This window comes from Anser cygnoides, chromosome Z, assembly GCF_040182565.1.
Source record: "Anser cygnoides isolate HZ-2024a breed goose chromosome Z, Taihu_goose_T2T_genome, whole genome shotgun sequence".
Lineage (NCBI taxonomy): Eukaryota > Metazoa > Chordata > Aves > Anseriformes > Anatidae > Anser > Anser cygnoides.
This window is the reverse complement of record NC_089912.1, coordinates 60155499-60182648: the sequence shown is the minus strand read 5'-3', so window position 1 is coordinate 60182648 and position 27150 is coordinate 60155499. Positions and strand designations below refer to the sequence as shown.

At 48.5% G+C, this 27150-nt stretch overlaps 2 protein-coding genes and 1 long non-coding RNA gene across 5 annotated transcripts in view; all 3 read right to left on the bottom strand.

The window, feature by feature from the left end:
- DCC (DCC netrin 1 receptor) overlaps positions 1–1550 on the bottom strand; it is a 425812-nt gene extending 424262 nt beyond the window's left edge. Inside the window, exon 1 of the mRNA XM_066988962.1 lies at positions 1208–1550. The gene's annotated coding sequence lies outside the window, so the exon portion shown is untranslated. The remainder of the gene's footprint in view (positions 1–1207) is intronic.
- A 206-nt stretch (positions 1551–1756) lies between these two features.
- LOC136789139 (uncharacterized) lies at positions 1757–8522 on the bottom strand. 3 transcript variants are annotated; one of them, XM_066988969.1, is made up of 7 exons: positions 8336–8522; positions 7944–8025; positions 7292–7350; positions 5708–5811; positions 5452–5568; positions 2513–2674; positions 1757–1907 (listed from the first exon to the last, which is right to left on the bottom strand). In XM_066988969.1, the coding sequence occupies exons 1-7, from the start codon at positions 8434–8436 to the stop codon at positions 1861–1863; spliced, it is 672 nt and encodes a 223-aa protein (XP_066845070.1). In that variant the 5' UTR covers positions 8437–8522; the 3' UTR covers positions 1757–1860. The 3 variants fall into 3 exon arrangements, with proteins under 3 accessions (XP_066845070.1, XP_066845069.1, XP_066845071.1); XM_066988968.1 differs by having other exon boundaries at positions 8309–8521; XM_066988970.1 differs by lacking the exon at positions 2513–2674 and having other exon boundaries at positions 8309–8488.
- A 15253-nt stretch (positions 8523–23775) lies between these two features.
- On the bottom strand, positions 23776–25877 carry LOC136789007 (uncharacterized). The gene is made up of 3 exons (XR_010827697.1): positions 25546–25877; positions 24752–25453; positions 23776–24435 (listed from the first exon to the last, which is right to left on the bottom strand). It is a non-coding gene; the product is annotated as an uncharacterized lncRNA (long non-coding RNA).
- Positions 25878–27150: the final 1273 nt, after the last annotated feature.

Below are 27150 nucleotides of genomic sequence, written 5' to 3'. Positions count from 1 at the left end.
GAGCCCCTCCAAATTTACCGTTTGGCCCTTCAAGCGTTCCGTTGCTTTTTAGGATGCTCCATTGTGCTGTTTGTAAGACAAATACGGGGAGCCCTGTGATAGCGTATGGTGTGTAGGAGAGAGTAAATGGCTGCGTAACGCTTCCTGGTGAGGTTTCTGTACTAATTACCGCTTTTTTTTTTTTTTCCCCTCTTTTCTCCAACTGTTTTGTTCCAGGATAATGAAAATTTTCCCCTTGCAAAAGTTTGCGTGACGGTTTCTTTTTAAACAACGCCGGGAAATATCTATTTTAGAGCTATAATTATCCAGACCCGATGAGTGCAAAAAAAAAAAAAAGAGGTTTGGTTTCACTTCTCTGCGCTTCCAACTTTCAGCACTCCAGGTGGAAAGTATTGTTGTGTAATCTACTCTTCAAAATTAAGAAAAAAAAGAAGGTAGAGTTGCCAGTAGCAAAACTACCTTCGACAAATATAGTTAGAACAAGTGTCTGGCAGTGTATGCAAGCTGTTACCACGATCGGACCTTGAAGGGTTTGCGATTATGCTTGAACAATGGGAAACCACCAGGAGAGCTGGGAAGAGAGCTTTGATCACCTTGTTGGAGGCTGTCGCCGGCTCACCAATATTTCTGCGCGTCCTGTAAGTGAATTCTTGACGTAATAACGCGCTCTCGGCCAGCCGCTGGCTTTCGCTTGAGCTGGTGAGAATAGTTAGCGTTTTCTTCGTCTGCCTAAGGAAACCAGCAAATAAAGCAGAACTGGGTCTGGATTTGGGTTCGTCCGAATCACAGGAACACGAGGTCGGGAAGGACCCACAAGATCAGCTAGCCCAACCGTCCTAGCACCAATACTACCCACTGAGCTACTAAACCGTATCTCGTAGCACCTTGCCCAGGCACTTCTTGAACACCCCCAGGGACGGTGACGCCACCACCTCCCTGGGCAACCCGTCCCATTGTCTGACTGCTCCTTCTGAGAAGAAATGTCTCCTCATTTCCAACCTGAACCTGCCCTGGCACAACTTGAGGCCGTTCCCTCTGGTCCTATCGCTAGTTATGGGTGAGAAGAGGCCGACCCCAGCTCCCCACACCTTCCTCTCAGGCAGTTGCAGAAAGCAATAAGGTCTCCCCTGAGCCTTTTCTTCCCCAGACCAAACCCCCCCAGCTCCCTCAGCCGCCCCTCACGGGACCTGTGCCCCAGACCCCTCACCAGCTTTGTTGCTCCTCTCCCGGCAGCAGCAGGCTCAGGCACTCCCTGCGGCAGGAGACCTACACAGCCACGGATCTGGACAGATCTTTGGGTCGCCGCAGCCTTTTTGTTGGAAGGCCACGGCAAAAACGGCGGTCACGGAGACTGCCAGCACACAGGACGGACTCACACGCCGGACGCCCCCCCCCCCGCCTGGCGGGCAGCGAGGAGCCGCCGCCATTTCGGGGCCTTCTCCTGCGCCGAGGCCCCGGCACCGCCCGCCCCCCGTCAGCCTCTCGGGGCCCGGCCCCGCCGCTCCCCGGGCCGCCCCCTGTTCCTGCGCCCTGCCCTGGTTCCAGCGGCTTTTATGCAGTGCCCTTTTGTTCCCCGTGACCTTAGGGGCTCCACACCTTCACGTGTAGCACTGGCTGTGCCTTCCGTACCCTAGCACGTTCGTCTTTTAACCCGGTAACCGATAAACGGTGCCTCAGTCCCCTCATGGCACCGAGGGACTCCAGGGTGAACGCCTCACAAAGGCGGCTGCTTTTAGCAAGAAGTTCAATTCAACTGTTTGAGAGATGACTGTTCCCGTTTATTAGCTAACCCCACCCACTCCGAGTTTGTTCAGAGATATTTGCAAATAGCTTTACGTCCTCGGCAAGCACCACGTAATTTCAGGCCAATCTCTCTGCCGCTGTCTGTTCTGTTCTTCCAGCACATGCTAAAGAAGGAAAGGTTAATACCAGAGGTTAGTGCAAACTAAATAGAAAATAGGTTGAGTAACACTTTAATATATTGAATCTAGTAGAAGACATCACAGTAACTTGGGCGCGTTAACTACTCTGGGAGTAACACCCCCAGACACCAAGCTAGGTGATAATTTCTCTGCCTTATTCTAGTCTCTGACACTGCAAACCAAGCAGTCACTGCCCTCGGACAGGGTTTTTGCTCTCTTTGCCCTACCAATCTTGTCAAAGTGATGTGGCAAGACATAAATTTACCCTCCTCTTTACCAGCAGGACAAATAAATTCCTGCGTCGCTCCCACTGACTGGAGCGCTCCACTACCACAGCCCCTCGCAGGGGCTGAGATGCCGCGGCTCCAGGAGAAGACAGACGAGCATGGACATGGGTAAGGAGAAGAAAGCCAAATGGTCACACTAACCAGGGCCTCTGCCACAGGGAGAGCCAGCTCTTTCTGCTTCACACAGCGCTTAACACGGATAACGTCCCTACAGACGGTGAATTGCTCAGACCTTACAGCAGCAGGGACTGCGTTAGCAGCTTCACGGGAAAAAGAAGGGGTTCATTTGGCTTTACACAGCACCTGATGCTACGATGGTCAGACAGAGAGGACGGTTTGCAACCTCAGTCCCTGAAGTCTTGGTGGAGAACCGCTCTGCTGCTGCCATCAAAACCAGCAGCTCACAGGGCAGCACAGGACCATCCACCCAGTGCCAAACCACACAAAGAAGCCTTGCGATGCAGCCTGCACGCAGCAAAGAAATCCACGTTGCAAGGGACAAAATGAAACAGGTCATTAAAGTGTTTCGCTTCGATCCTGCCACAAAGGAGCAGTCGGTATGTTGCACGGTCTCGAGCAACTCAAGGGAAAAAGCAAGAGCCCCTGCTCAAAATGCTGCTGCAGCAGAGGACGAGCCCTTCAAAAGGATTTGCCCGTCCAGCCCGCGTGCTGTTGACTGCTGCATCACCTGCCTGAAAGCACGTGGGTGAAGAGCTCTAATTCATGGGCTGGAGATGCAACAAACCCCTTTCATTTCAGGATGAATATCATCCCAGGCTGATCTTCCTCTGTGATGTATTCACAGACATAAAACAAACAAAAATAGCTTCAAAATGCCATTATTTCAGAAAGAGGGATTTCTTTTCAACGATCTTTGTTTCATTTTGTTCCCCCCCCTTTTTTTTTTTTTTTCCTCTGATTTTTGTATGCATTAGTATGCATTTTTATATGCACACCTCTACCTGGCAGTGGAGAAGCAAGGATTCCTACCAAAGATGAAAACTTTTTGCTCTTTTGTACTGGAGAATACGAATCCCTGGGCTTGGGAAGCACCTTCACACCCCTGGACTGGAGCCTTGGTGTAGTCTGAACCAGCCCTGCCTTGGCTTGACAGCAGGCACCATTTTCCAAACCATTCCACAATGCTTTCATTAATCTGAGTATTTGCATGTGCATATTTTGGGGGGGGCATCTAATGGAACAAATGGTAACTTAAAAACACATTGGAAACTGTTCACTGGCACCTCCTGAATTTCCTAATGAGCCAGGCTTTCCTTTGCTTTTATCCCATATGGGATTCAAAACTGAAGCTCAGCTTTCAATCTTTTATAGGAAGGATGAGAGATTGCATGGGTGGGTGCCCCACAGACCCCTGGAACACTGGTTTCCCTATGCATGCACATGCACGCTCCTGAAATGCTGTGGGCATGCAAGCTAATGCAAATTATTAATTGCCCGTTCCCTGTTTTGCATGCCCACGTCTGGCAGACTAGAGGCCACAGTAAAAGCGTAAAGCAAGAAAGATGAAAGGTGCACGTTGATTACTGCTCAGAAGTGAACAGGCTGCTGATCAGTGGGACCGTAATACCTCATAAAGATGATAATGACTCTTCCCCCCTCCTTTGCCATCCTCATAAACAAGCTCAATTCCATCAGGTTGCACGAAGGGCTCGAAGAACAATGAACAAACGTAATCAAAATGCCAATATGTTCGCATTAAGACTGGAATGAGCAGTGACATACCCGCACTGTCTAATCTCTGTGTCTTCTGCCTTGGGGTAAAGAGAAAGATATATCTCTCTTTTCAAAAAAATAAAAAATTATATGTATAAAAAAAATAGAAAAAAGGAAGAAGAGGAGTAAGAGCTTTGATTTATTAATTTGTGGTTTCTTCTTACCAGTGGCCAGACTTGGATGCCCAGGCCAACAGGGAACTAGAGGTGAATATCTCCTGTGTGTTGTTGTGGCCAGCTCACCATGGTCCATATACAGTTTTTCGTATACGGAGAACTTTTTTTTTTTTTTATGATTTTCCATGGAGAAAGCAATGCATTATTTTGCAAACCAGATTTCAGTGGGAGTTTCTGCTCTCTGTCCTGTTCTAATCACAAGCTGAACCGATCACTGATCTGCTTCTCCTAATGCTCTTTAAGGTGCTCTTGATACCACTGCATTACAGCCAGAAAAAAAAAAAAACCCTTCTGCTGCTGGTCCTGACATTCGTTACCCGCTGAACTCACACACTGCCACAGCCCTGCACGTGGAAAATCCTTCCTCGGGCTCTGAGCTGCTCTGAACGCTGGCAAAATGCACTCGAGTCCTCTCTTCCCTCTCTTGCCAAGGCAACTCCTGGAACCTCGTCCTGGGCTCACCCTCCTAATGCCTCGATAAGCCTTGTTACGCTGCCTTTACACTCTGGTGATGTTGTGAATATCCTTCTTTAAACCCATTGCCCGGCGCTGGACATGATATTTCAAATGAGGTTTTACAAAGGCTTTGTGTAATGAAACCATTCTCTCCCCTGATTTTTAACTAATCCTCTTGCTTATTCGCCATAAGACCTGATTAGCTCCTCTTGCATCTGCCACGCACTTGGATCTTTACCTTCTAATTATCACATGCTTTTTATCCCTAAGTCTCCTTCCTTTGCTGTTTCTGCACATCTGTTACGCAAAGCAAGCTCGCCTTCCCTTCAAGCCGCCTCGCCTTACCCGCGCGTGCACTGCATTTCCCAGGACTGCGTCCCAGATCTAAAAGTCTTCCTAAAAATGTGGTCGCTTGACAGAGTAAAAGTGTTTTAAACATGAACTCATCAACAACGTTTTGTCTTCCTGAGTCTGCAGACAGCCTACAACAATAATTCATTCCCTTCAGCGCCACCTCACTTATCCCAATCATTTGTTGACTTCAAAGCTTAAATATGGTGATTTAAAGGTCACCACTCGTAGCTAGTCACTTAACCATAATTTTAGCAGAATTTATTCTGTTAACGTACTTCTTTTCCAGCTCAAATTGCCTCCCCGGAGGTCAAAAACCCCATCTGTCTCTCCCCTTCCAAAACCTCCAGCTGTGATTTCACAGTGATAAGTTGTCAATACAAACATTTTTGGCATATGGAGAAAGCTGAAGTGTTGGGCACAGTAAAACGAATATGATTGAGGGCTCTACAGCACTGATTATGTTATCCGGTTGTCTTATTTAGTCCGTACAGAAATATCATGTTTATATCTAAATAAAACTACCCTGCAATTTCCGCGCGTCGCTCCAGCGAGCGGCGGCGTTCGGGGTCACATCGCTGCGGCTCTCAAGGTTTCTGTCCCCATAGCCTGTAGGGTCGGTTCTCCTCACCTTTATACGCCCTGTACCAAAAGAGAAGTCTTTTTTGGTTAAATATGCACGTAAATACGTATATACCCATTTACAACCCTTATGATGAAAGACAGTGATGATGGAGAGTGCCAAAACTAAACGATTTTGGACTAGAATAAATGAAATTACCTTTGGGAATGGCTCTGGGGATGGCAACTCTGCGTCCTCCCCTGTGCCGCCAGCCAGGAAGGGTGCTGGATAGCCAAGAGAGGCTTTTTATTTTCCTCAGGCAACTGTAGAAAAAAAAAAATCACATTTCTTAAAAAAAAAAAACAATCGTAGTAGTATGCTATGAGGGAAAATAGATCACGGATGGTCTCAGCTAGGCTCAGGCTGTCCGTGATTTTTGCTGCAGGAGATTTGGCCCTCTCTCCCTACCAAAATCACGTGTCCCTGCTCTAATTTAATGCAAATATTCTGAAAAAAAAATAAATAAAACATTATTTTAAAGCCACTGGCGGCTGCATGGCACCCGTTTCTGTTCAGATTTATTCATAAAAGAGAAAAAACACAGCAGTGACTTGAGGTCAAAACAGAGTTAAGTATCGCAACAGGAGAGGGAAGGAATAAATCCCAAAAGATCGGGTTCGTTTTAGAGGACAAATTTTATTTATATGCTGCAACGATCGCTTACACCGAACTGCAAACCCAGTACTGATGAAAGACCGAGAGGTTGCAGCACTCCCCTAACAAGGCGTGATTTAAGGACAAATTTTTATTTTTCCTAAGGAAACGTGCCATTTTTCGGTGTCCTCGTCGCCCCGCGCTCAGTTAAATCATTTGATTTATTCCCCAAACCCTTTGTACGTACCCAGCTGCCTTCTCAGATTGGGGCGCTCCAAGGCCTTAGGGTCTTCCGTGAGAAGCCTGCAATGTATCTTCCCCCTGGTGGTGGACCAGCTCACACCTAGAGGAGGTTTTGCCCTCCCCAAAGGGATTCAGCGCACATGCATCACTCAGATAAATCACAGCTGGCTCGGAGAGCTCCGCTGCTCACAGGTGGGACAGCTCAGAACTGCAGGAGCCGCCCAGATAAAGGCGAGCGGGTGCCCCTTACCTCCAGGAAAACCCAAGAGAAGACAAACAGCCTCAGGGCAATGAAAGCCACGTAGGCGTACGGCACCCCCACAGGAGCATCGCTCGACGAAACGCGGCTATGCGGTCGTGCAGGGTCAGCATTTTAACCGAAAACAGCCTCAGGTACCAGGAGCTGTATACGATTCATTCGAGGCTGTACCTGCCCACAACAACAGAAACTGGAAAAGAAATCCCTCTTCCACCTCACGTAGGAGAATTAAGCAAGTGCCTCCTTGTAGGGGGGTCCCCAAAGCTGGATCGAAGGTCTCTGTCAGATCTCTGTGTTGTCTCAGCGTGAATCAAACGTGCAAAATATGCTTCATGTACCACCAGGGAAGGTATTTTTGGAGGAAATAGATCACTTTTCACTAATTCTATTAAAAGCATGTGGAGTCCCATTAGTTGGATCCCGGGGCTTGCCGTAATAATCCTCTGCATATCTCGCACCCACCGCTGTCACATCCTGGATTCTTTACAAATAGAAGCAAATCCCCCAAAGTTTGCCAAAAGTATGGCACAGAGTCCCCCTAAGGGGGGACTTTTACATCTCCGAGTCTGGCAGCGAGTCCTCAGCCTCGAAGCGCACGGATCGAGCCTCGCAAATTTTATCCTCCCTAAGCTGGCAGCGTTACTCACGTGAAAAATTCCTCCGTCGAGTCTGTTTTCGATTCCAACGCTGCTTCTGATCTGATTACCTTAAAAACAGAGCGAACAAAACACGTTGAGGGCAGGATTTACTGATGGGGAAACTGGGAGGCTCCAAAATAGCTCATTCCCTGTGCTCTAAGCAGAGACAGGAGACGGGACCTTTGCGTACTGTCAGGATAATATCCTTCAAAATCAAAGTCACGGGCTTTTCTCTCTATATATACAGGCAACAGATAATACCATCAAAGCCTAAAACAGCGTCAAAAGTATTGCTCTGGGGCTAGTTCATAAGCAACGCGCCACGACAACAAATGAAATATGTGTATAAATATAAAAAAAAAAAGGAACATTTCCAGAAGATCAAGACGATGGGAATGAAAAGAATACGTATCCTCAACAGAGGGCGGCTGCAATGACAGCTAAAGGACAGCACGAGCTCGAAGTATCGGGAGCGAAGTTTAGGAGGAATTTTATCGCTCTTCTGATTGGTGTCAGGAGAGAATCCGCTTCCGCGCAGACGGCGATGAGACAGGAGGAGGAGGCGTGCTGCAGAGAAGAAGACTCGTGAGAGCAAGGCGTCGGCATGGGAAACTGGGTTTTCGTCCCCGATCTCTGCTCTTGGGACGGGCAGGGAACCAACCTGGACGAGCAAAGCGTCGTGTCTTAGATGTACCCCGAGTTGCTCGTTGACTCCTGGAGCTCCTTTGTGCTCAGCAGTCATGCTGGGAGGAGAAACAGAAACAAACACAGAACTTTTTCACCAGCCCGTTATTTTTTTTTTCAGGAATTTTTAACGACAGGTGCGATCTCTTAGGAAGGCTGCATGCCATACGCAGCGTGCTGAGGCTCTGCCTTCCTTCTGAGGTTGCTTTGCTTGCTTCTCCAGAGAGATATTGCTAAGACAGCTGCCTCGGGAGTATTATTCTGCTTTAATCAGCCTTAGATCTCAAGAGCTAGGAATGTATTGTAATTGTTTTGGAAGAAAATATCCATTTAGCAACTTACAGAGCTATTTTGGCAGAACTCTTATACCTATTTCTCACGTTTTCCCCCACCCTTTTGCTTCCTGCAAGTGAGAAAGTTGCAACCTTGTTTGTGCACAGTCCATCTGCTCCCGTACCTGGAAGTGCCATAATCCTCTTTCTGTGACATCACCGTCATTTCTTCCCTGCCGCCGTCATATCAAAAGCAGGATTATGACTTCAGGTGGGGGGAAATAAGCAGCAGCAGATGGGCCCTTAAGGAACAAAGATCACAAAAGATCCTCTTCTCATGCAAATGTGCCGCCGTACTAAAGAACAACTGGGAAGAAACGAAGAGAATGATACGATTCCAGACCAGCGTAGTCTGGATGACAGCATAACATTTTTCAACCCATCTGTAGGGGTAAAACTGAGTCTGATGAGGACAAAGTCAGGAAAAAAAAATCAAAATTTTTCGAGAGGAGACAGGAGTCTCCTCCTTTTCTATATGAGACAGGAGTACACCGGGGTACGGTAAATATTACTAATCATCAACTGAAGTATTACTCGGAAATTATTTATCCCACAGAGCTAAGGCTGATTCAAGAATGAAGCCCCCTTCCAGCAGCCATGGCTTTATAGTTCACTTGGAGATAAAGTCTGGACTCCACTACCAGCTTTATGATGCGAGTCCTGGCAGCTCTACATCCTTAGCCATTAAATTATGGTTTGTCACCTTTACAAGCTCAGCAGTCTGCCTACTTAATTCTTCCAACTCAGCTAACCTCAGTCCACTTCAGTGTCATTTTTTTTGCAGCCCGAGGAGCCATTGTGTCTTCATTTTGCTGCTCTCGTTCAAGGGGGGGAAAAAAAAATCATCCTCTGCATTCGTTTCAGCCGGTCCGGTGACGCATCCGAGCTCACCCTGCTTTCAGCTTCCTCCTGGGTTCTGTGTTCCTCGTACACCAAAAGCAGACTCGTTGGCTCCCCTCCGCCGAGCTGTCGCGTATCTCCAGGCTTCTGATCCGCCGCAGTACTGACAAGGTGTTCGCGTTTCTTTTTATACATAAATAAGCGTGCGCTCGTTTATTTTTCCCCGTCTGTGAGGAGCTGCGGCCCGTGTGCTGTCAATCTAAATTAGATCGGCTAAGAACATTTTGTCATGTAAAATAAAGCGGTAAAGTGGAGCTGCACGGGGAGGTGGTAATTGTGGATTGTGTCGAGCGACTGTTTTGTATTAGTGGGTGACTTTTCCAGTAATCTTTTACCACCTGCGTATGCCACAGTTGCCTAACACCACTGAAGAAAGAGGGTCGTCTCTGAAGAAAGGAGGAGGACACGTAGGGCAATGGTAACCTGAAATGGCTGTCGGAAGCCCTGGTAATCTCCAGAATGAGAAAACGGCTCAGAAGTGATCTATGGGTGTAAATCTCACCCGGGGGGTTCAGTTTCCCTACGCTTTGAAGGTCGCGTTCTCAAGACATTGCACAGCGCTGGGTCTTTTTAGGATGCGTTGGGTTTACGTGGCAAGGTTTTGGTGGCGGGAGGGCCTCTGTGAGCAGAGCCCCAGCTCCAAAAGGGACCCACCGCTGGCCAGAGCCGAGCCACGAGCGGTGCTGGGAAAGCAGAGCTAAGAAAGGGGGGAAAAAAAGAATAAAAAACTGCTGCGCAACAGCAGCTGGGGGCGAGGAGCGAGACGTGGGAGACCCAGCCCTGCAGCCCCCAAGGTCAAGGTGGAGGAGGTGGATGGAGCAGACAACAGGCACGCACTTACCCCGCTGCCCTGAAGCCCAGCTCACAACGTGTTCCCAAGTTCTTTTCTGGTCTTCTGAGCCAGGACAAACGAACGTGAAGCTTAAAATCTGTCGCAAATCAGAACTGGCGCGCCCCAGACAGGTTTTACAGTGAGCCAGGGAGGAGAGGAAAAAAAAACGTCTTGTATTCTGCAGAAACACTGAAATGTTTTCCTAGAGCAGAAGGGAACTGTTGAAGAATTAGTTGTCCTTTTGGAGCTCACCAAAAATACAGTAAGGCTTTTCTCACTCAGTCTAAAAATAAAAAATAAAAATACCTTTTAGCTCAATGAATTTTCAGCGAGGAGGAGAACGTTCAAACAGATTCCTATGCAGGCAAAAACATTCGCTTAGGAATTTCCCTTCTTGATAATGCTACACCCCAAGTATTGACAATATATTTTGTCCCAGAGTGAGCGGATAGAAACAAAGACATTTGCAGAGTGAGGTGTTTCTTTAAAAGCGGGCTGTCTTTGTTATGCTGTGTGTCCTCTGCACGAAATAACACCAATTCTTCCATCAGCTGAAAAGGGATTAGTGCTCTACCCAAGCAGCCTTCAAAAGAGGATCTGTACACTTTGGTTAGACTCACAGATTTTCCTTAACGGGCTGTTAAATTGTCTAGCATGACCTCTATATTACACACGCCATAGGATTTCAGGCTACCACCGTAATAAGCTCTGTAATTCCGCTTTGAACCAGATGTTCCAAGCAAGCATCGCGACCTCACGGACCAAAACACCACAGCCTGAGTGAGCCAGTATCGTCATGAAGGTTTTGTCGTGTTTTTTTTTTTCCTTGATCAGTACAATGAAATAAAGGAGTTTTCAATAATGTTTCTGTATATTCTGGGAATACACGCGAGAGACACTTTCATATTACGAGCTCTTCAATATTTATGAGCTGCAATACGTACCCAGTTAAGAATAGCAGGGGCCAAAAAAAAAAAAGATAGCCACCAAACGATGCCAAGGTTTTGCTTTGCTATAAAGCGCTGCCTTCTGACAGCGAAAGAAGGAGGCAGTGAAAGAAGTTGGCATCGCAGGACACAAAGCCAGCCTTGCGGCAGCAGTTAACCTGGCGTGTCAGACCGCAAACGGGGGCTTCTTTGTAGACTTCATTACATTCTTCCCCTTCGTTTGTGCAGCTGACCTGGAAAATGACCGCGGCCTTTTGATGCCTCGTTTCCGACGTGCGGCTTTTCCGATAGGTAGGCGTTACAAATACACGTTTATTCAAGGCCCGCGTTCAGCGATCCAGGAAGAGAGCTGGGTTCTGTAGAAGCACACGTGGGAGTATCGTTAACTTCTCTCCTTCTGACAAGAAGCGATTTTGACGCGGAATATCCGCAATGTGTATTTTTCCATAATTTTGGATTTTGACACGGAAAATCTGCAATATGTAAGAGAAACTGCAGAAAATGACTTCTCCTGGGTGAATCCAGGTACAGGGTTTTTTTTAAAAAACCCTTCCACGCTACACCCTGGAGTCTGTTTTTATCAGATGGTTTGGGTTCAAGCCCCACGCTAGGGATCTGAAGGGCTCACCACAGGTTAGGAGCTTGGTTCCTGTGGCATGGCACCGGTTCCTGGGTCACCGGTACCACTCAGGTCGCCGCTGGCTGGATCCACTGGGGTTCAGGAGGCAACACGGGCACCGGTCCTTTTCCTCACCCACCTGTAAGGCCGGCAGCCAGCTGGAAAAAGGTGGAAAAGTCTCTATTTGCCACACAGCGGGTGTCAGTGGAGCACTTACGACCTGCTCCTGGTGTTCAGCATCCCTCCCTTTTGCAGGAAACGAACCGCCCCCGCTGCAGCTGTCGGACCGGAGACCGGAGACGGGAGAGGAGACGTAGAGGGGAGATGGCAACAGCACGCAGCGAGCGCATTTGTCACAGTCTCGACGCTGCCGCCGTGCAGAGACTGCTCTTTAACACAAAGGGTCTTTGTGCTTGGGGAAGGGCGATGCCCGTTTCTTCCCTCCTGCCCAGATGTCAGAGGAGCTGTCAGAGTTTCAGAAGGGGGAAGCCCCGGCGAGGTCAGCGATCTTCCCCAGTATGCCCTGAATAACTTCCAATTCCCTTTACTCCAAGAACATGTGAAAAAAAACCAGGGAGAACGTGATCGACTGCAAAGGTTTACGTCCTCAGCTCTTCCCTGCAGCCCGATGCTGCTGCCTCTGCTCGTGTCAGCATCCCCTCACCTTGCAAAGCTCGGGCTCGCACAGGAACTTGCTGCTCCGGGTGTCCCAGGAGAGCTGACAGTCTGAGGGATTGCCCCCAGTCCCACTTTTCCCAGCGAAGAAACTCGACAAAGAGTCTGTGAAATGGAGATTCTTCAAATTTACGTTAAAGCAATGCTTGGTTTAAATCTCCCCCCTCTTCTTTAGGTCATCAGTAGGATTAACAAAGCAAAGTCCGGTCTTCTGAAGGCTGAAGACTTCAAAATTTGGATGTTTATAAACAATTCTGTGTTGGTTTTTTTTTCTTTTCAGAGTAAGTTAAGTTGCAGAGACAAAGGGAAAGGCTATCCCTGGAGAGCACATCTATACCGACAGAGCCAGCGACTATTCAAAAAAGTACTGGAATAGAGCAAAAATCGCAAAGTTACAAATATGAAATGCAAAATAACCCACAAAGAAACGCTTCTAGGGAACAAGGTAATACTCAGAAAGTACAGAGAAGGACAAGCCAAAAAAAAAAATCATCATCTGTCAGTTATTCATCAACGTTAATTGAATTCACTGATGTTTCTCCTACGCAGTCTTTAGCCCTGCGAGCAGAAAGGTCAGAGAGGCTGGAGGTCATCTCTTGACACATGAAAAAAAAAAAAAATCTATTGCATTGTGGTTTCCTTCTTCCAAGCAAACTACTAGGAGCCTGAGTCACCTCTGAATGATTATTTAATTCTCCTAAAGATTTACTAGTCAGCAGGCACTAATGGGCCCGATTTTTATGGATGAGCTACGAGCGCAGCAGCAACAAGGAGGTGCAGAAAAGGAGGAATGAGATGTAAAAAAAAAAAAAGACGACTTGTAAAAAGAAAACAACTCATAGCAACAGCCCATAATCCCATTTCACTCCCACCTTGGATGTAGTGCTATTTCTGCAGCATATTCCTCTTAGGCAGATAAAATTTGCTGTGCAAATACAAGCTATTTAACCTGGATGTAGACTGCTGGGCAGGTGCTTCATTTCTACACTGGGAATGACTGTATTTCGGGCTCTGAATGTTAAAGAAAGGTAAATAGATTCTGATCTTAATTACTGTAGCTAATTTGGCTCCATTGACATCAGTGAAAAGACTTTTTGCCCTGATAAAGTCAATTTGAGCAGCCCAGAATAGCACCAACGTCAACATTTCCTTTCCATCACGTTAAGGGATGTGTTGTGGCCTGGGACAAGCAAGGAGTGGCTTTGAACTTCAGCAGCTAAAACATACTCACCTTGCTGCCTGAAAGCCTCAGGAAGAGAGGAGAAATCCCACTGTTGAAGAAGAAATTACTTTTATCAGAGGAGAGTTTGCAGCTCAGAGGAAGCTGTACATACCCAGCTCAGCCGCACGTACCCATATTTCAAGTGATAGCTTTTCTATTCACCCTCAAACTTTTCCTTCCTGTTTTTTCTTTCTTCTTCTTTCTTGTCCTTGCACGTTTCACTCCAGCTCCTACTCTCGCCTGCCTTTGCCCCCCTGCTCCTGCACGTCTTTTCACTTCCCCGCCACCCAACAGCTTCCTATCGAGCAAGGGACACTCGTCCCCTGTCAAGCTCTCATCCCAAATCTGGACCGAGATCCGCAGCCCTAAAAGGCCCATGTGCTGGGCCTCCCCTAATCATCTTTGCTCTTTGTTACGGCTCCTCTACCACATGCAGTTTAGCTGACAAAAGGGAACATCATACATGCAAATGGATTTTGCACGCTCTGCCTTGCCAGTAGCGTCATTGTTTGACTCTGCTCGTGGAGCTGCCCGGCCCCGAACTGACCAGAGGCCTTTCTTATTCTTTTGCATCTTGTTTCATACTTCTCTTGGTTTTTAAGCATCAGAGACTTGGCTTCCCCTCGCCAGGGCTTGCAGCTAACCACAGCCAGCCTCTCTTCAGACCAAAAACTTCTTTTTTCCAACGTGGTGCAGGCGTCTCACATTGCTCTTATTCCTCCCCCGGTCACGCACCTTTCAGATAAATTTCCTTGGGTTTCACACACGCTATCCATCACATCTCTCTTAAATGTTTCAAACACCGCGAGGTTTCCCTAAAGGATCAACACTCAGAATGAGACCTTTCGGTTCGGTAATAAAAACTACTCTGGGCGCACGCTGCAAAGAAAAAAACAAGAAACACCAAACAAAGCACTAAGGAACACAATGTAGGAAAAAATGGTAGCGTTAATGCATCAGAAAAGGACTTCCACGTTTCCTTTATCTGTATTATCTGCAAGTATTACAGAAGAATATGATGCCTAATCATTAGAGGTTGAAAAATCAGTCTGTCCTCTTTCTGGAGGAAAGGAAGAGGAACACGTGATGCGAGACGACGTTGCACCACAAACAAAAAGTGCAAAGCCAAGGTATTTTAGTGTTTCCATGCACTGTTAAAAGTCCATCTTTCTGACACTGAATTTTGATGAGGAATGGGAGTAACGTCCGATAGATCTCTGGAAAAGAACCTGAGCTGGCGGTTGCTGGGTCTACAGCCAGACGTCCTTCTATCATGCTAAGTTTTGGGAAGGGGAGGATAACGTTCGAAGAAGACTATCAGAATATTTCACCTCGGGTGGCTCAGCTGCCATACAACAGGCTCAGCGTTTACAGCTAACAAAGGATGGTTAAAGCTCTGCCGCTGCTGAGCGCAGCAGATGAAAACAAAATCGTAATTTGGGGTTGCAGAAAACAGCCCGATGAACTCTCTGAGAAAACGAGTTTCCTGGTGGAGAGCTTTGGTTGTTTTCTTTTTAATAAACGTATATAAATGTACACGCGTTTTTAGTCTGCTTGCGTGATCCTTTTTCACTCAAAGCAGTGGTTCCTAGCAAACGAGGTGGAAGGGGGGATCCAACGGCACCGCCTGGCAGACCTGAGGGCCCCGCTCAGCCCCAGGGTGCTCAGCATGGTGCCCTTTGTGCAAGGGAAAACACCAAAGGCAGCAGCTGTGCCCCTCGCTCGCCCCAAAGGCCGGCACGTGGCGGGACTCGGCCCAGCAATACCAGTCCTGGGCTTGCTCTTAGGAAAAAGGGCATTAAGGAGCAGGAGAGCACTGTGTTGAGTTAAAATGGACGTTATATATTAGGGATGATGGAGTTAAGACCAAATGTTTTGTAGTCAGACTCAGTTTGAGCACCTTTCCCCCCAGCAGTGGCAGCTCCGGGCTGCAGTAGGTTAGGACTAGCTTGCCATATGCTCCCTTTGGCTGTAGTTCAACCCCTTAATCTCTGCAGTGATTAGCACCAAGCAACGAGCCCTCACGGTGACCTGTTTCATCACGGTTACTGAATACGTTTTGATCCTCCCGACGAGTCAAACGGCGTCCGAACTTGGCTCTCCAGCACAAACCCCGCTAAGCTCGCTGCCTTCGGCCGAGTCTCCAGACTTCGAGTTGTGTAAAGGGTAGAAACAAGAAGACAACCGCACGTGGCTCTTGGCAAAACACAGCAAACGCTGCCGGCCGGAGCCTGCCTGCTCGTTACGCATCCCCAATGTGTCGGGGGAGAGCAGACCCTTTATAAAACCAGTATTAGGGCTGGCAGGAGCCCGGCCTGGTGCCGCAGGGAGCAGGAGAGCCGTGGCAGTGACAAAGCACCGCTCCTGCCCGCCAGCCCCGCAGGACGGAGCCAGCACGTGGCGTTTGCCCATACCTTGCACCTCCCGAGGACGTCGCACGGGCTCCTTTGCTCAGCGGGAAGCTCCCCGGGGAGGTCCGCATCCCTTTTTGCTCAGCATCGGGTTTTTCAAGCGCTCCACGCGTGCGGCTGAGGCCAGATGTTGTGAAGATTTCTGCTCCGGGTTAGGAACCTAAATAAAAGGCAGATATTCGGAGGCAGCGGAGGTTCCCTCTGTGACACGTTAAATGCCAGCCGGTGTTGACGCCGCGGTAAGGCTGGCTTGGAGCAATTAACACAGCGCAGCCCTGTAGTTTTAAATCTAGGTGGTTAATATTCTCTCCCTATTTTAAGCCGTTTTGACGTTCCTTTCAAGCTGTTCCAAGTGCGCTTAGCTCTTTTGTTCATGTGTCTGCACTATCAGTGCTGTTAGGTGGAAAATAACTTCTAGAACAGGTAGGAAACCCTCTAGCAAAACCTATTTTGCTTTAATCCTCTTATTTCCTTTCCTCGCCAGCATCCCCACCTGTTGTTTCTCCCGTGCTCTGCCAACGAACTGGCAAGATTCAGCTTTGCTACGGGAGGAAGACTGACTGGTTGTCAGAGGTGTTAAGTTTAACACGTTTGTTACGGACGCCCTATTATCCGAATAGTCAGAACCTGTGCTCGTCTACCAGAAAAATAACTCTCGGAAGTTTGAGATGAAAACTAAGTGTTTTATTCAGCTGACTACTTCTCCGCAATGTTTCTCATAGCATCCATTTCCAGGAGGCCACCCAAAGGAAGACCCCAACATGTTATTCCCTGGCCTGATCCAGTGCCATTGCTTTTCATTTTTTCAGTTGCAGTCGTGAACGTTTTTTGCAGTAAAGCACAAAAAAGAAGTCACAGAATTAATATGTACAATTACATACAAATTCAAGGAGTCAGACACGACTGGAAAAAGAGAGACTGGTTTAGTCAGTCGCCCACCAGCCTTGCCATGTTACGTCGCACCCACCACCACGATTCTCGGATTTGTGCCTTGCCTCCAGAGTGAAATAAGCACAAGAGTCCCTCCTACACATGCCAGCAACCATTATGTATTCCCACCCGTGTAAAGAAAGAACAGCTCCATTTGTTAATTAACGTTACTTCATAAATAACAGAAAAGGCTAAGAGGAAAGGGCTTCATTCCCTGACAAAAGCACGAAGGGAAGACAATATTTAACGTGTTCTGCACGCTGCTTGCTCTCAGAAGCGCCCTGCCAGGTTTGCTTCCTCCCTTCGTTAACTTCATTTTCCAAAGTCATTTGACAAATATGTTAATTCACTTTGTTACGGAGCCCATCAGAATGCAGGCAGATCTGGGCATGTGGCATCTACACGCAACTCCCACGGCAAGGAGATAAGAAACTTGTGCGCTTGTACTCGTGTTAAAAGGGGAAGTAAATCTCCAGAGGGAAATTAACCTTTTGGAAAAGGGTTGGAAAATTAGACACAAGAAGGAAATGCATTCCTATTTTTCCTTCTTGCAGCAAACAGCACCTCGTAGCACCTGGCTGGGAGCACCCAGTACTCCAGATGTTCCTCCAGAAAATCATTTTGATGGTCTAGGCGAGAGAAGACTTGCAAAAATCTCCAGGTTCCCTCTTCTTAATCAAAGGCAAAAGAGAACGATGTGTGTAGTGAAATCATGATATTCGCAAAATCATCATGTATTGAGTATTGTACTGGACCAGCTTAACCTTCGTTAAGCCACATTTGGGGCAACGAGAGATGGTTCGGGCAAGCATGGTACTCACAGTCGAGACCCACAAGGTGCAGTGAACCTCTTTCACCAGGGCACAAACGCAGCCCACGGGCTCCAGACAAACGCATGGCCGTCCTTCAGCAGGTGGGAGCAGTCCCCTCGTGTACGTGAGAGAGCAGAACAGTAAGGGTGCCAGCACAGTCTGGTATTACGGCTCACACAAGGCCAGAAACACTGCTGAAAACAAAGGCAAAAAGAAAATAGCCTGGTTTAAGTCAGGTCAAATCCAGAATTATCTACAAAATCCACATAACATGGTCTCGTATGCTGTTTCTCATCATTGATCCCAGCACGAGCAGCTTCTCCCATCGGCACCGCCATCACAAGCCTCAGACGTGTACCTAGCCGTGTGTTTAAAATCATGTTTTTCTGCAAGCTTTACACCTGCCACAGGCTGCACGCTGCAGCAGCACACCCCGGACTGGGAACGCGTTTGCTCTTGCGTCTAATCCCTCCTTTCAGCTTTCCTTGGGGCTCCATTTAAATTCACAATCCTTCCCCCTCGGGCTATTTTGTTCCTTGACCTAATTAGAAAGCACTTCCAGCCCTCCTCCTACGGCAGGGCAGCTCTGGGGCGAGCTATTCACCGGGCAGGGACTTTTCCCCGAGGTCGACCGCCCTCCTGCCCGGCAGGGGCACGTGCCAGCCCTGCACGATGCCCCCGTGCACGACGCGCTCTGTTTTTCCTACCTATAACCAGCAGTCACGCTGCATACAGAAGTATCGCAGGGGCTGGCGTGGGGGGACTCATTATTGCCACCCCTAATCGGTCACTCTGGGAGCAATTACGGGACAAGGAGCAACGGGAACCTACCTCGCTGGCTCTGTCAGAGATGCCGGGACATGGGCTAGAGCTGAAACGGGATGAAAAATTTCCCTAGGCGTCCTGCATCTGGCCTTTGATCCCCGCTGCTATCCCCACCCGCAATAACCCTCGGGCATCTGCTTAAGTCACGCCGGTCATCGATTTCGGCTGCGTTCAGCCACGAGGGATGGGATTTAAGCACTGCTTAAGCATGCTACAAGTGGGCAGCAGGGCTTCTCTTCCTCGTGTCAAAGGCAGCAATCATTTGGAGCCTACCTGGGAAGTCTTCTGGAAGCTCGGCTTTTTGTAAAGGTCCGCACGCAGCTGGGGGCTTTGCCCTCACCTCCCCGTCGTTAGTGTTGTGGTTGCTAATTAGGCCAGTGTCTAATTGCCCTGTCCCTACCTGCAGGTCACAGCTAAAGATGCTGCTGTTAACCCAGGACACCTTAGAGGCCGCTCAACTTCAGAGCCTTCCAAGCTCCCTCGCGACCTGGAGCACCGTCTGGGGAGGCAAGGATCATTAAAAGGAAGGAAAACTCAGGTTTTTGACAGCTGTTTGAGCAAAATTAACGGGAAGAGGGAAGATGAACATTCCTGTCACCGTGCAGAAGCGATAAAGCATTTCCCTCGCAGCCGCAGCTGCACGGCTCAACATCTGTTCCGTCTGCAGTCCAGGTACCGAATTCACACGCGCTACTTGCGCCACGCAGCACCTGCCTCATCGAAAAGGAGAAAACAGACAACATAATTAAAAGCGTGCATTCGTTTTAAATGCAGCTCAACCAAAACAAAAGTAATCTTTGGAAAACAAATAACAGGCATATAACAGCCTCACCTGGAAGCCAAGTCACGGATGAATTAAGCACAAGTTGACAGCACCGCGATGATCTTTAAAGCGCTAATCAGAAGCTGGCTTGAAACAGCTGCACCTCTACGAAGGCATTTTCCGCAAGCACCCCCTGCAAAACTCCATCAGTTGAAAGAAAAAAAAAAAAAAATCTCCCAAAGCATCTAAGGAAGCGGACGAGGGCCCCGACGACAGCTGGTGGCGAGCACATTTTGGTGGTTCTCAGCCATTCTTGCCTCTTTCGAGCTGCATTGCTCCAACTCCAGAGCCATGGCGGCGGGTTCAGGAGCTGGTCTGAGGCAGGTGCTCGTGACACAGAAAACGTACTTCAGCTCTACCTTGAGAGACTCACAGCTCTGCAGGTGAAACCTCCGCGGGAGCTGCTCCTGCTGGCAAGAGGGATGCTCAGGGCTGGACGCGCACCGGGGGTGGCCCCAAGGTAAAGAGCGGCTGCTGAGCATCCGCACCCTGTGAGAAGCTCAACGCCCTCCGCCCCGCGGTGCAAACGCGGCCAAACGGGGGGAAAAAGCAGCAAACGGCTGCATTTGCTGTTCAACACGGCAAAGACGCTGAGCCGAGAGCAGCAAGGCAGGCGACCTGCTGGGTAAAAAGCCCATCGCCACGCAGCCGCTTCCCGGGCGTGAAGCAGAGCCGGAGAGCAGCCGGCAGTGCCCGCGCCGAGGGGCTCCGTGGGCAGCAGGTTGTCCTCACCGCCTCTACCGGTGCCACCGTCCCCTGACACGACAGCAGTGATCCAAAAACCTGCTCCTGCCCAGCCCAGCTTGCTAGGACTGGGCAGATTTTTCGGTAGCATATCGAACTGACAGCTCTTACAGGTGGATATCTTCAAGCTGCTTGCAATGGCGTTTCCCTCTGCGGGCAAAAATCAAAAAAATCTGCTCATGTATCCAGAGAGAAACCTCAAATTGCTCTGATTTTTTTTGAATCTTACCTCCCTTTCCAGCTAAAAAAAACAAACAAGTGACATTTGAAAGTTTTCACAGATAATAAATCAAATTCCAAGGCTCCAGTGGTAACTTTTTAGGGGAAAAACCATACTGTTTTCCGGACTAAAACTTTACACATCTGCAAACACTCGTGCTCCAAGAAACCAGCAAAAGTAAGGAAAGAGTTCTGTTGACCAGGGCGTACCTTAGATAAAACTTATCGCAGCTTCCCGAAATGAAGCTCGGCCTTGACAAGCACAGACGCCTCCGTTCGGAGATGCCCAGTGCTCAAACCTCTCAGTTTTAACCTTAATTCTGCAAAGCAAATATCTGTTGGGGAGACCCCCCAGGGAAACGGGAGCAATTTTAAGACACCCAGCAGTCTCCGTGGCATCGCCAGGCACCGCTGCCAAAGAGAAACTTCGTTGTAGTTCCTAAATCCATAGGTATAGTCGCAGAGAGGAAAATCCTTTATTTACGAAGCTGTTACGACCTATTTTAAGTTATTTTAATACCGTCTTTGTGACTTCCCAGCTACTACAAAGTCAGAACAGAAACGGGGACGACAGGACCTGGCCAGGCTGCTCCATCCCGGGTGGAAGGCAACTTTGAAGAAAAGATTACAGGCTTTGTTCACCAGCCACCGCCCCGACACGGCGTGTTTCCAGCCCTGCAGACAAAGGGAGATGCCCGTCTGCAGCCAGGGAAGGAGCCCAAAGGCTCTGGGGAGGGCTGCGAAACTCCAACGCGCGCCGGGGAGGCCTCGGCGCAGCTCCCGTAATAACTCCTTCCCCTAAATGAGTTTGCAACTCTGCGCTTGTCAGCTAAATTAAGCATTAATGAAAAACAGAACAATTTGTTTTCAGATTCCACAGGTTTCCAGCGATAAAGATTACTAATGCTTCATTTTGGGGTGCTGGTTGGCTAATTTAAACTTTTTTTTCCCCCATTACGCAGACAATTCGTTTAATTCGAAGAGGCCAGGTTCCTTCTAATTTTATTAGCGTTTGGCCCTTCTCCAGCTCGTCTTAATCAAAACGCTCATTATTTATTATTATTTTTTTTTTGCCTGCCTGTTGAGGCTAATCTAGCTATTATACGGCTGCTAAATTGGGAGCAGAAGGGAGAGTTTTGTTGCTCCCAACCAGCTGCATCGCCCCGCGCATCCCTGCTGCTCCGGCTGCGGAGGGAGAGGTTGTGCTGAGCAAACCGAGGAGCTTTGTTTCCAAGGGGGGACAATTTTCCGTGGTTTTTCCTTTTTTGAGGAGTTTTTTTTTCCACTTAGATTGCTTTCTAAGCATTGGTTTGGCCACCAGCGACTTGTCAACCTCGCAGCTGAAACAAAGTCAGGAGTAATGGGGGGAAGGAAAAGTCCTGCAAGGAGAGGAATCGAGGACCCAGACTACCCTAAGGATACACGAACGATCTGGACCTTTAGCTGCTGAACCTCGGTGATTTACTCGTGCGACGAGAAACCCTGCGGTCAGTGGAAAAGCTCCAGCCATCACGCCCCTACAGCTTTGCCTCGCTCACTTTCCTATAAAGCAAGCTAGGAAACCATCTAGCTGCGGCTTCCACAAGGGATTCCCATCGGATTGATAAGGACAAGGCAGGCACTAGTCCGGCTCCAACTCAGAACCGTGGATCAGGTGGGGGGCCCCTTCTGCAGAGCCGGCTCCCGCTTTCATTAATGCCTGCAGTAATTAAATCAGGAGCCTTCTTATTAAAACGTGAATAATAAGCCAAGCGACACGGAGCTGCGAGTCTTTTTTGCAGAGCGGGGTTTGAAATCAAAAGGACTTTGTCAGGTCGCATTAAGAGGGCTGAAAAAGAAATGGGATGCAACTCAGAATGGCAGTGGGAGTACAACACGCAGGTAACAACAAAGAGTTGCGATAACGGGATAAGGAATGAGAAACTGGATACCTGCTCTCCAGAAAAGGATCCAAGGGGTCTCCAGAAAGAAGGGCTCTCCAGAAAAGGATCCAAGCAGGTCACCGGCCAAACAGGAGTTGGTTTCTGCGGCTATGAAAAGAGTGAATAACAGTGAAATAGCTTAAATTGGGGCATGATGACTAAGACAGCTGAAAAAGTCAGCAACGAACGGAGATCTAGAAGATGCAGCCCGTAACCAAAGCGCGGGAGAACCGAGGTAGTTTATTCCAGGAGAGGGAAATCTGCCGAGAAACATCGTAACTCTCCAAACGTGGAAAATGCTGATGCACAGGACGAGGGGCTCGGCCTCTTTCCCCTGGTCTCTGCAGATAGAATATAAAGTAACAGGCTTAAGTAACAGACCTGGAGATGCAAGATTTAGATTACACGCCAGGAAAAACTTTTTAACGGTGAGGACAGTTAAGAACAAGCGTACATCGCTTTTCCCTAGTCCTCCGGGATTTCCCTCTCCACTTACAATTTCTGAAGATAGCTGCTTATCACGAATCCTAGCAAACAGAGCCAGCCATTAAATGCATTTCAATTTCCTCAGCTAGCGCGAAATCCCATTCAGCGTGTGCCTAACCCATCCTTAAAAGCCTCCAGCAGCAGATCCCACGGCCTCGCGAAGCAAACACCGTTTTTATTTAGCAAACCGCCCGATTATTGCGGCCGCTCTTTAAATATTTAAAAACCCTACAAGGAAAAAACGCTTTGAGTGCTCGGTTCGCACTTCTGAAAAGAAAATAAGGTTCACGGCAGAAAGTTAAAACAAACTGAGAAGGATGTATCACGCTGAACGCAGGTTTTGCATCCACTTTGGTACCTTTACAGCACTGTTGGTGTGAAGACGAGGTGCTTCAGAGTGCAGGACCAAAAGCAAAGCGTGCGATAGACGTATCCCAGCCTCTTCCTTTGCTCTGGGATGGATTTGGGACTCTTGAAGGAAGCGCCCAGGCTGCAGGGAGGGATCCTCGGATGCTCCAGGAGACGCAGGAACCCTGCAGGATTGAAATCCCCCACCAGCAGCGTTTTCGGACAAACAGCTTGGGAAAGAGAGGATATAATTAAGAGGAACGCTGAGAGTGTTACAGGGAAATAGATACGTTTATTATGTGTGTGTGTATAAGTAGAAGGATGAATAACTAACACCGTAATTACAGAGCAGGAAACAACCGAGTAGACAGCGTTCTGCAAAAAAATAAAATATCTGAAAGCTTCGCTGGGGTGTAGAAGAAAGGGAAAACACTCTAAGTACCTATTTGCGTTTTTAAGGGGCTGCATATTTTTGGAAGACGAGCACCAAGCTGCGGCACAAACCTCGGAGAAATCCTCTTCAGCAGGCTGCCAGCACTGCCTTCGCTCGTGCAGATGCCGTTTCTCGAAATAGCTGCATACGGCCTCCCGTGCACGCGTGCTGGCCCCACGAGGCAGTTGGCAGAGCCGCCCCCCCCGCAGCAGTTTTTTCCGTGGGAAGATCCTTCTGCCACCGATCGATGCCCAGGGAGGCACGACGGAAGGCAGATCCTGCCCCAGCTCGCAGCACTCGCGTGTTTTTGGAGAGGTTTTTTGGGCCGGCAAACAAGATAACCTCCAAACTTGTCCACTGAGGCAGCCGGTCCTACGTTTACGGTTTGGATTTACGGCCCTCTTTCGGCCATACGGCGGCGTTTATTTCCGCTGCAGCCTTGACCGTTAGCGGACTTCGAGGCACGGGATGGGGTTGGCACACCACGTTCCCACGTCTCACCCCATCCGCTCTCAGGTGGGGGCTTCGGTGTGCGGGAGGGAAGCGCATCCATGGCCCTCGTCCAGCAGCGGACAGCCCCTGTGGTGCTCAGCAGACGGCTCACCCTACCTCCAGGCTGCGGGGGTCCTTTCCTCTGGGAATCTGAGCCCTCTGGCAGCATCCTGGAAAACCCGCAGGCACTAACCCCTGCGGTGCCCTTGCTGGAGGGGGAAAATCCTCGGCTTCTCCAAGGGTTTCAGCTGCAAAACGCTTGATGCTGGCCGGCACCGAAATAAAAGCCCTGGAGCACAGTGACTAACCGTGCAGGAGGTCACTTGGCTCGCAGACTGGGTCAGGTCTGCGCCTTGATGTCTTGAACATCCAAACCCTCCTTGAGAGCTCCTGCCACCACTTCTCAGCGCAGCGGTCCGGGCCACGGAAGGACACGACTCCTTTTTGACCAACTTCCAGAAGCCTCTCTCTCTCTCATTCAGCTAGGCAGTCGCTTGCTAACGTGTAAAGAAAGTAGAGGAAGGGATTCAAATTAGTCATAATTTACTGAGAAATGTTCCAAACAAGAGATACAACAAACCCAAGGGAATAGCGGTTGTGTTTTTGTTTTGTTCTTAAATTAAAGTGATTCTGGAGTCGTTAGCTGGTTTCCATGAAGCTCTGCTCTGGTAGTTCACTGCTACCATTTTTTAAATAGTTCTCTACCATTTTTTAAATAGTTTTCTACCATTTTTTAAATGGTCCTGTAAAAGTAAATGAATTGCTGGAATATGGTGAGCTGCGGTTTTCCCCCCACTTGTCTGAAAGTCTCACCTCTGTGCCCGTGTTTCTGAGGCACTGCGCATCACCTGGGTGCTTCACGGGGCTTTTCTTCCCTCGCACTCTTTCTTCTTACAGTCTCAATTAAATGGAAGTTCCTCGATTCATGGCTTCACTTGACGGATGCTCTTTCCACAGATGATTCCCGGTACACAGACATGCAAGCCCTCTGAAGTATTGCCCCCTTGCTTCCCACTGCATCACATAAACAGCCAAAATTCACCGTCACTGGGTACCGCCCTCAGGGGGGTGGATTTGGGGAAGGACATCTGGCAAACCACTTAAACACTGCACCTTCTTTACAGGAATTTGCCCCCACTCTTGCTTTTTTTTTTGGAGGAATGCATTACGAGGCCAACAACCAAAAACTTAGGGAAACGAGAGGCACGTCAGCTAAACCATTTCTTTTAGGTTACTGCCAGCTCCGAGTGAATCCCTGAAGAATTTTACACAGCACAGCTTAAAACCGCAGGATCCAAATTAAAAAGAGCAGCCCGCCAGGAGGTTATTGGGCTGTTTTGTGGCTTGCAGACATGGGAAGTGCTCAAATGCTCTTCGCAGGCACCAAAAGCAGCTCCAGCAGCAGTTACCTCGCTCTGATGTTGGCGCAAGAAGCAGGGCAGGAAAACCGAACGTGCCACCATCAGCACGGGACGCAGGCGTGCGGCAGCCTGCGCTGTGACCGCTCGAGCATCACTGCAACACACGCAGAAAGCCAGGCAACATTTAGGGCTTAAAAAAAAAAAAAATCAGCCTCTTTTGTGCCTTTGCAACTGTTACCAAGGTACCTGAGCTCTGTCCCCTGCTCTCGCGGTTCCTTGCTCCAGGGCACAGCATCCAGGCAGGGCTGGCTTTTTCCTGTACTTACAAATCATTATCGTTGCACCTACGGCGAGCTGCTGACGCGCACCTGCTGGCAGCCTGACCTCGGCGAGACGCTTTCAACTCATTAACGGGCCCAACAGCCAGCCTAATATTTTACAGGGGAAAAAAAATATATATATATATAACACGCCACACATTTCTTTCGACTTATGGCTGTCGTGCTTTTGGGACCTCTGACCCAAGCCACACGCGGGCTGAGTTTGTTTGCTGGCTGTTATACTCCAACTACCCGTGGTTTTTGTTCAGGCTCACATTTAACCGATATCACCCAAGCACAGAGAGCTGGCTCTCTGCTCCCAGAAGTTCTGGGGTTTTCCTCCAAATCCCCACATACACCGTGCCTTTTTTTTTTATGTGCGGTGCAGAAATAGGGTCGCAGATATTGTGAATAAACCACGCCCAACGCCAAAGCCTGCCTGGCCCTGCCCTGCCTTCAGAGGGGCAGCTCCCTTTCGGCTGTATTATTAGCAACTTTTTACCACATTAACTAGATAATTTCAGCTCTAAGTGCATATCTTTGTAACGGGACAGATAATACCCTTTTGTTGCACTTTGATAAGATTAAGACTTATTATTAGACTAACGTTCAAAAATGCTGCATCTAGGGGGGTTCCTTTGTGCCTGTAAGAACATTTTGAGTGCAACTCGTTATTTTGTCTTGAATTCAATGAATGAAAAAGTGCTTTTTTTTTTTCACTCCTTTTTATTTCCAAAGCTTACACCTCTCCTAACCCAACGCGATTCAGCCACTAATTCTGATGAACTCTCCCATTAAGGAGGGCAGTATCAGAGCCCATATTTTCCTGGAACCTCTGCAAGCAACGAGAAAACAGCAACACGGTTAAAATGCTCCGGTGAAGAGCACCGTAAAAAAAAAAAAAAAATATGAAGCAAAACAGCATAAAGAGTTTAACTTGACAATTAAATCCCGTGTTTGCTGCTTGTTTCCATTTTCCCTTCCCCACCTCCGTCAGAGAAAACCAAATACTGCAACTGCCGTTAATTAAAGATGTCTTTAACAACAAACGTGCCAAATAAGCCACTTTGCACATAGCAGGGCATGAACTCTATTCTTCCCGTGCAGCAAATTGCGCCACCCAATAAGTAGCATTAAAATGGTAATGCTCGCTAGCTGAGCCCTTAATTGGCTGAATCAGAGAGCCAGGAGCACGCTTGTGCAATCAAGAGACCCCTGGCTGGCCTAAATGCTGAGTTTTAAACAGATGTCTTCAAAAGAAAAGGGGAGGGAGAAGCCGAGGGAAGGGGATATAAAAGGGTTTTGCGACTAGGCTAATCTCAGCCTCTGTGTGCATAACATGCAAAAAGAAAATATTCTCCCCCAAAGCCGCTTTGAAGTCTTTTGACCTGGACAGCGGATCACAGGTGGCAGCTTATGCAGGCACCCTTCTGCTGGGGAAAGGTACGCTCACAGCCAAATCTTTCAACATTTTTCTGGCTGTAGAGCCGATAACACGTGTTACGTTTTGTGCCGGACTACCTCACGCTGC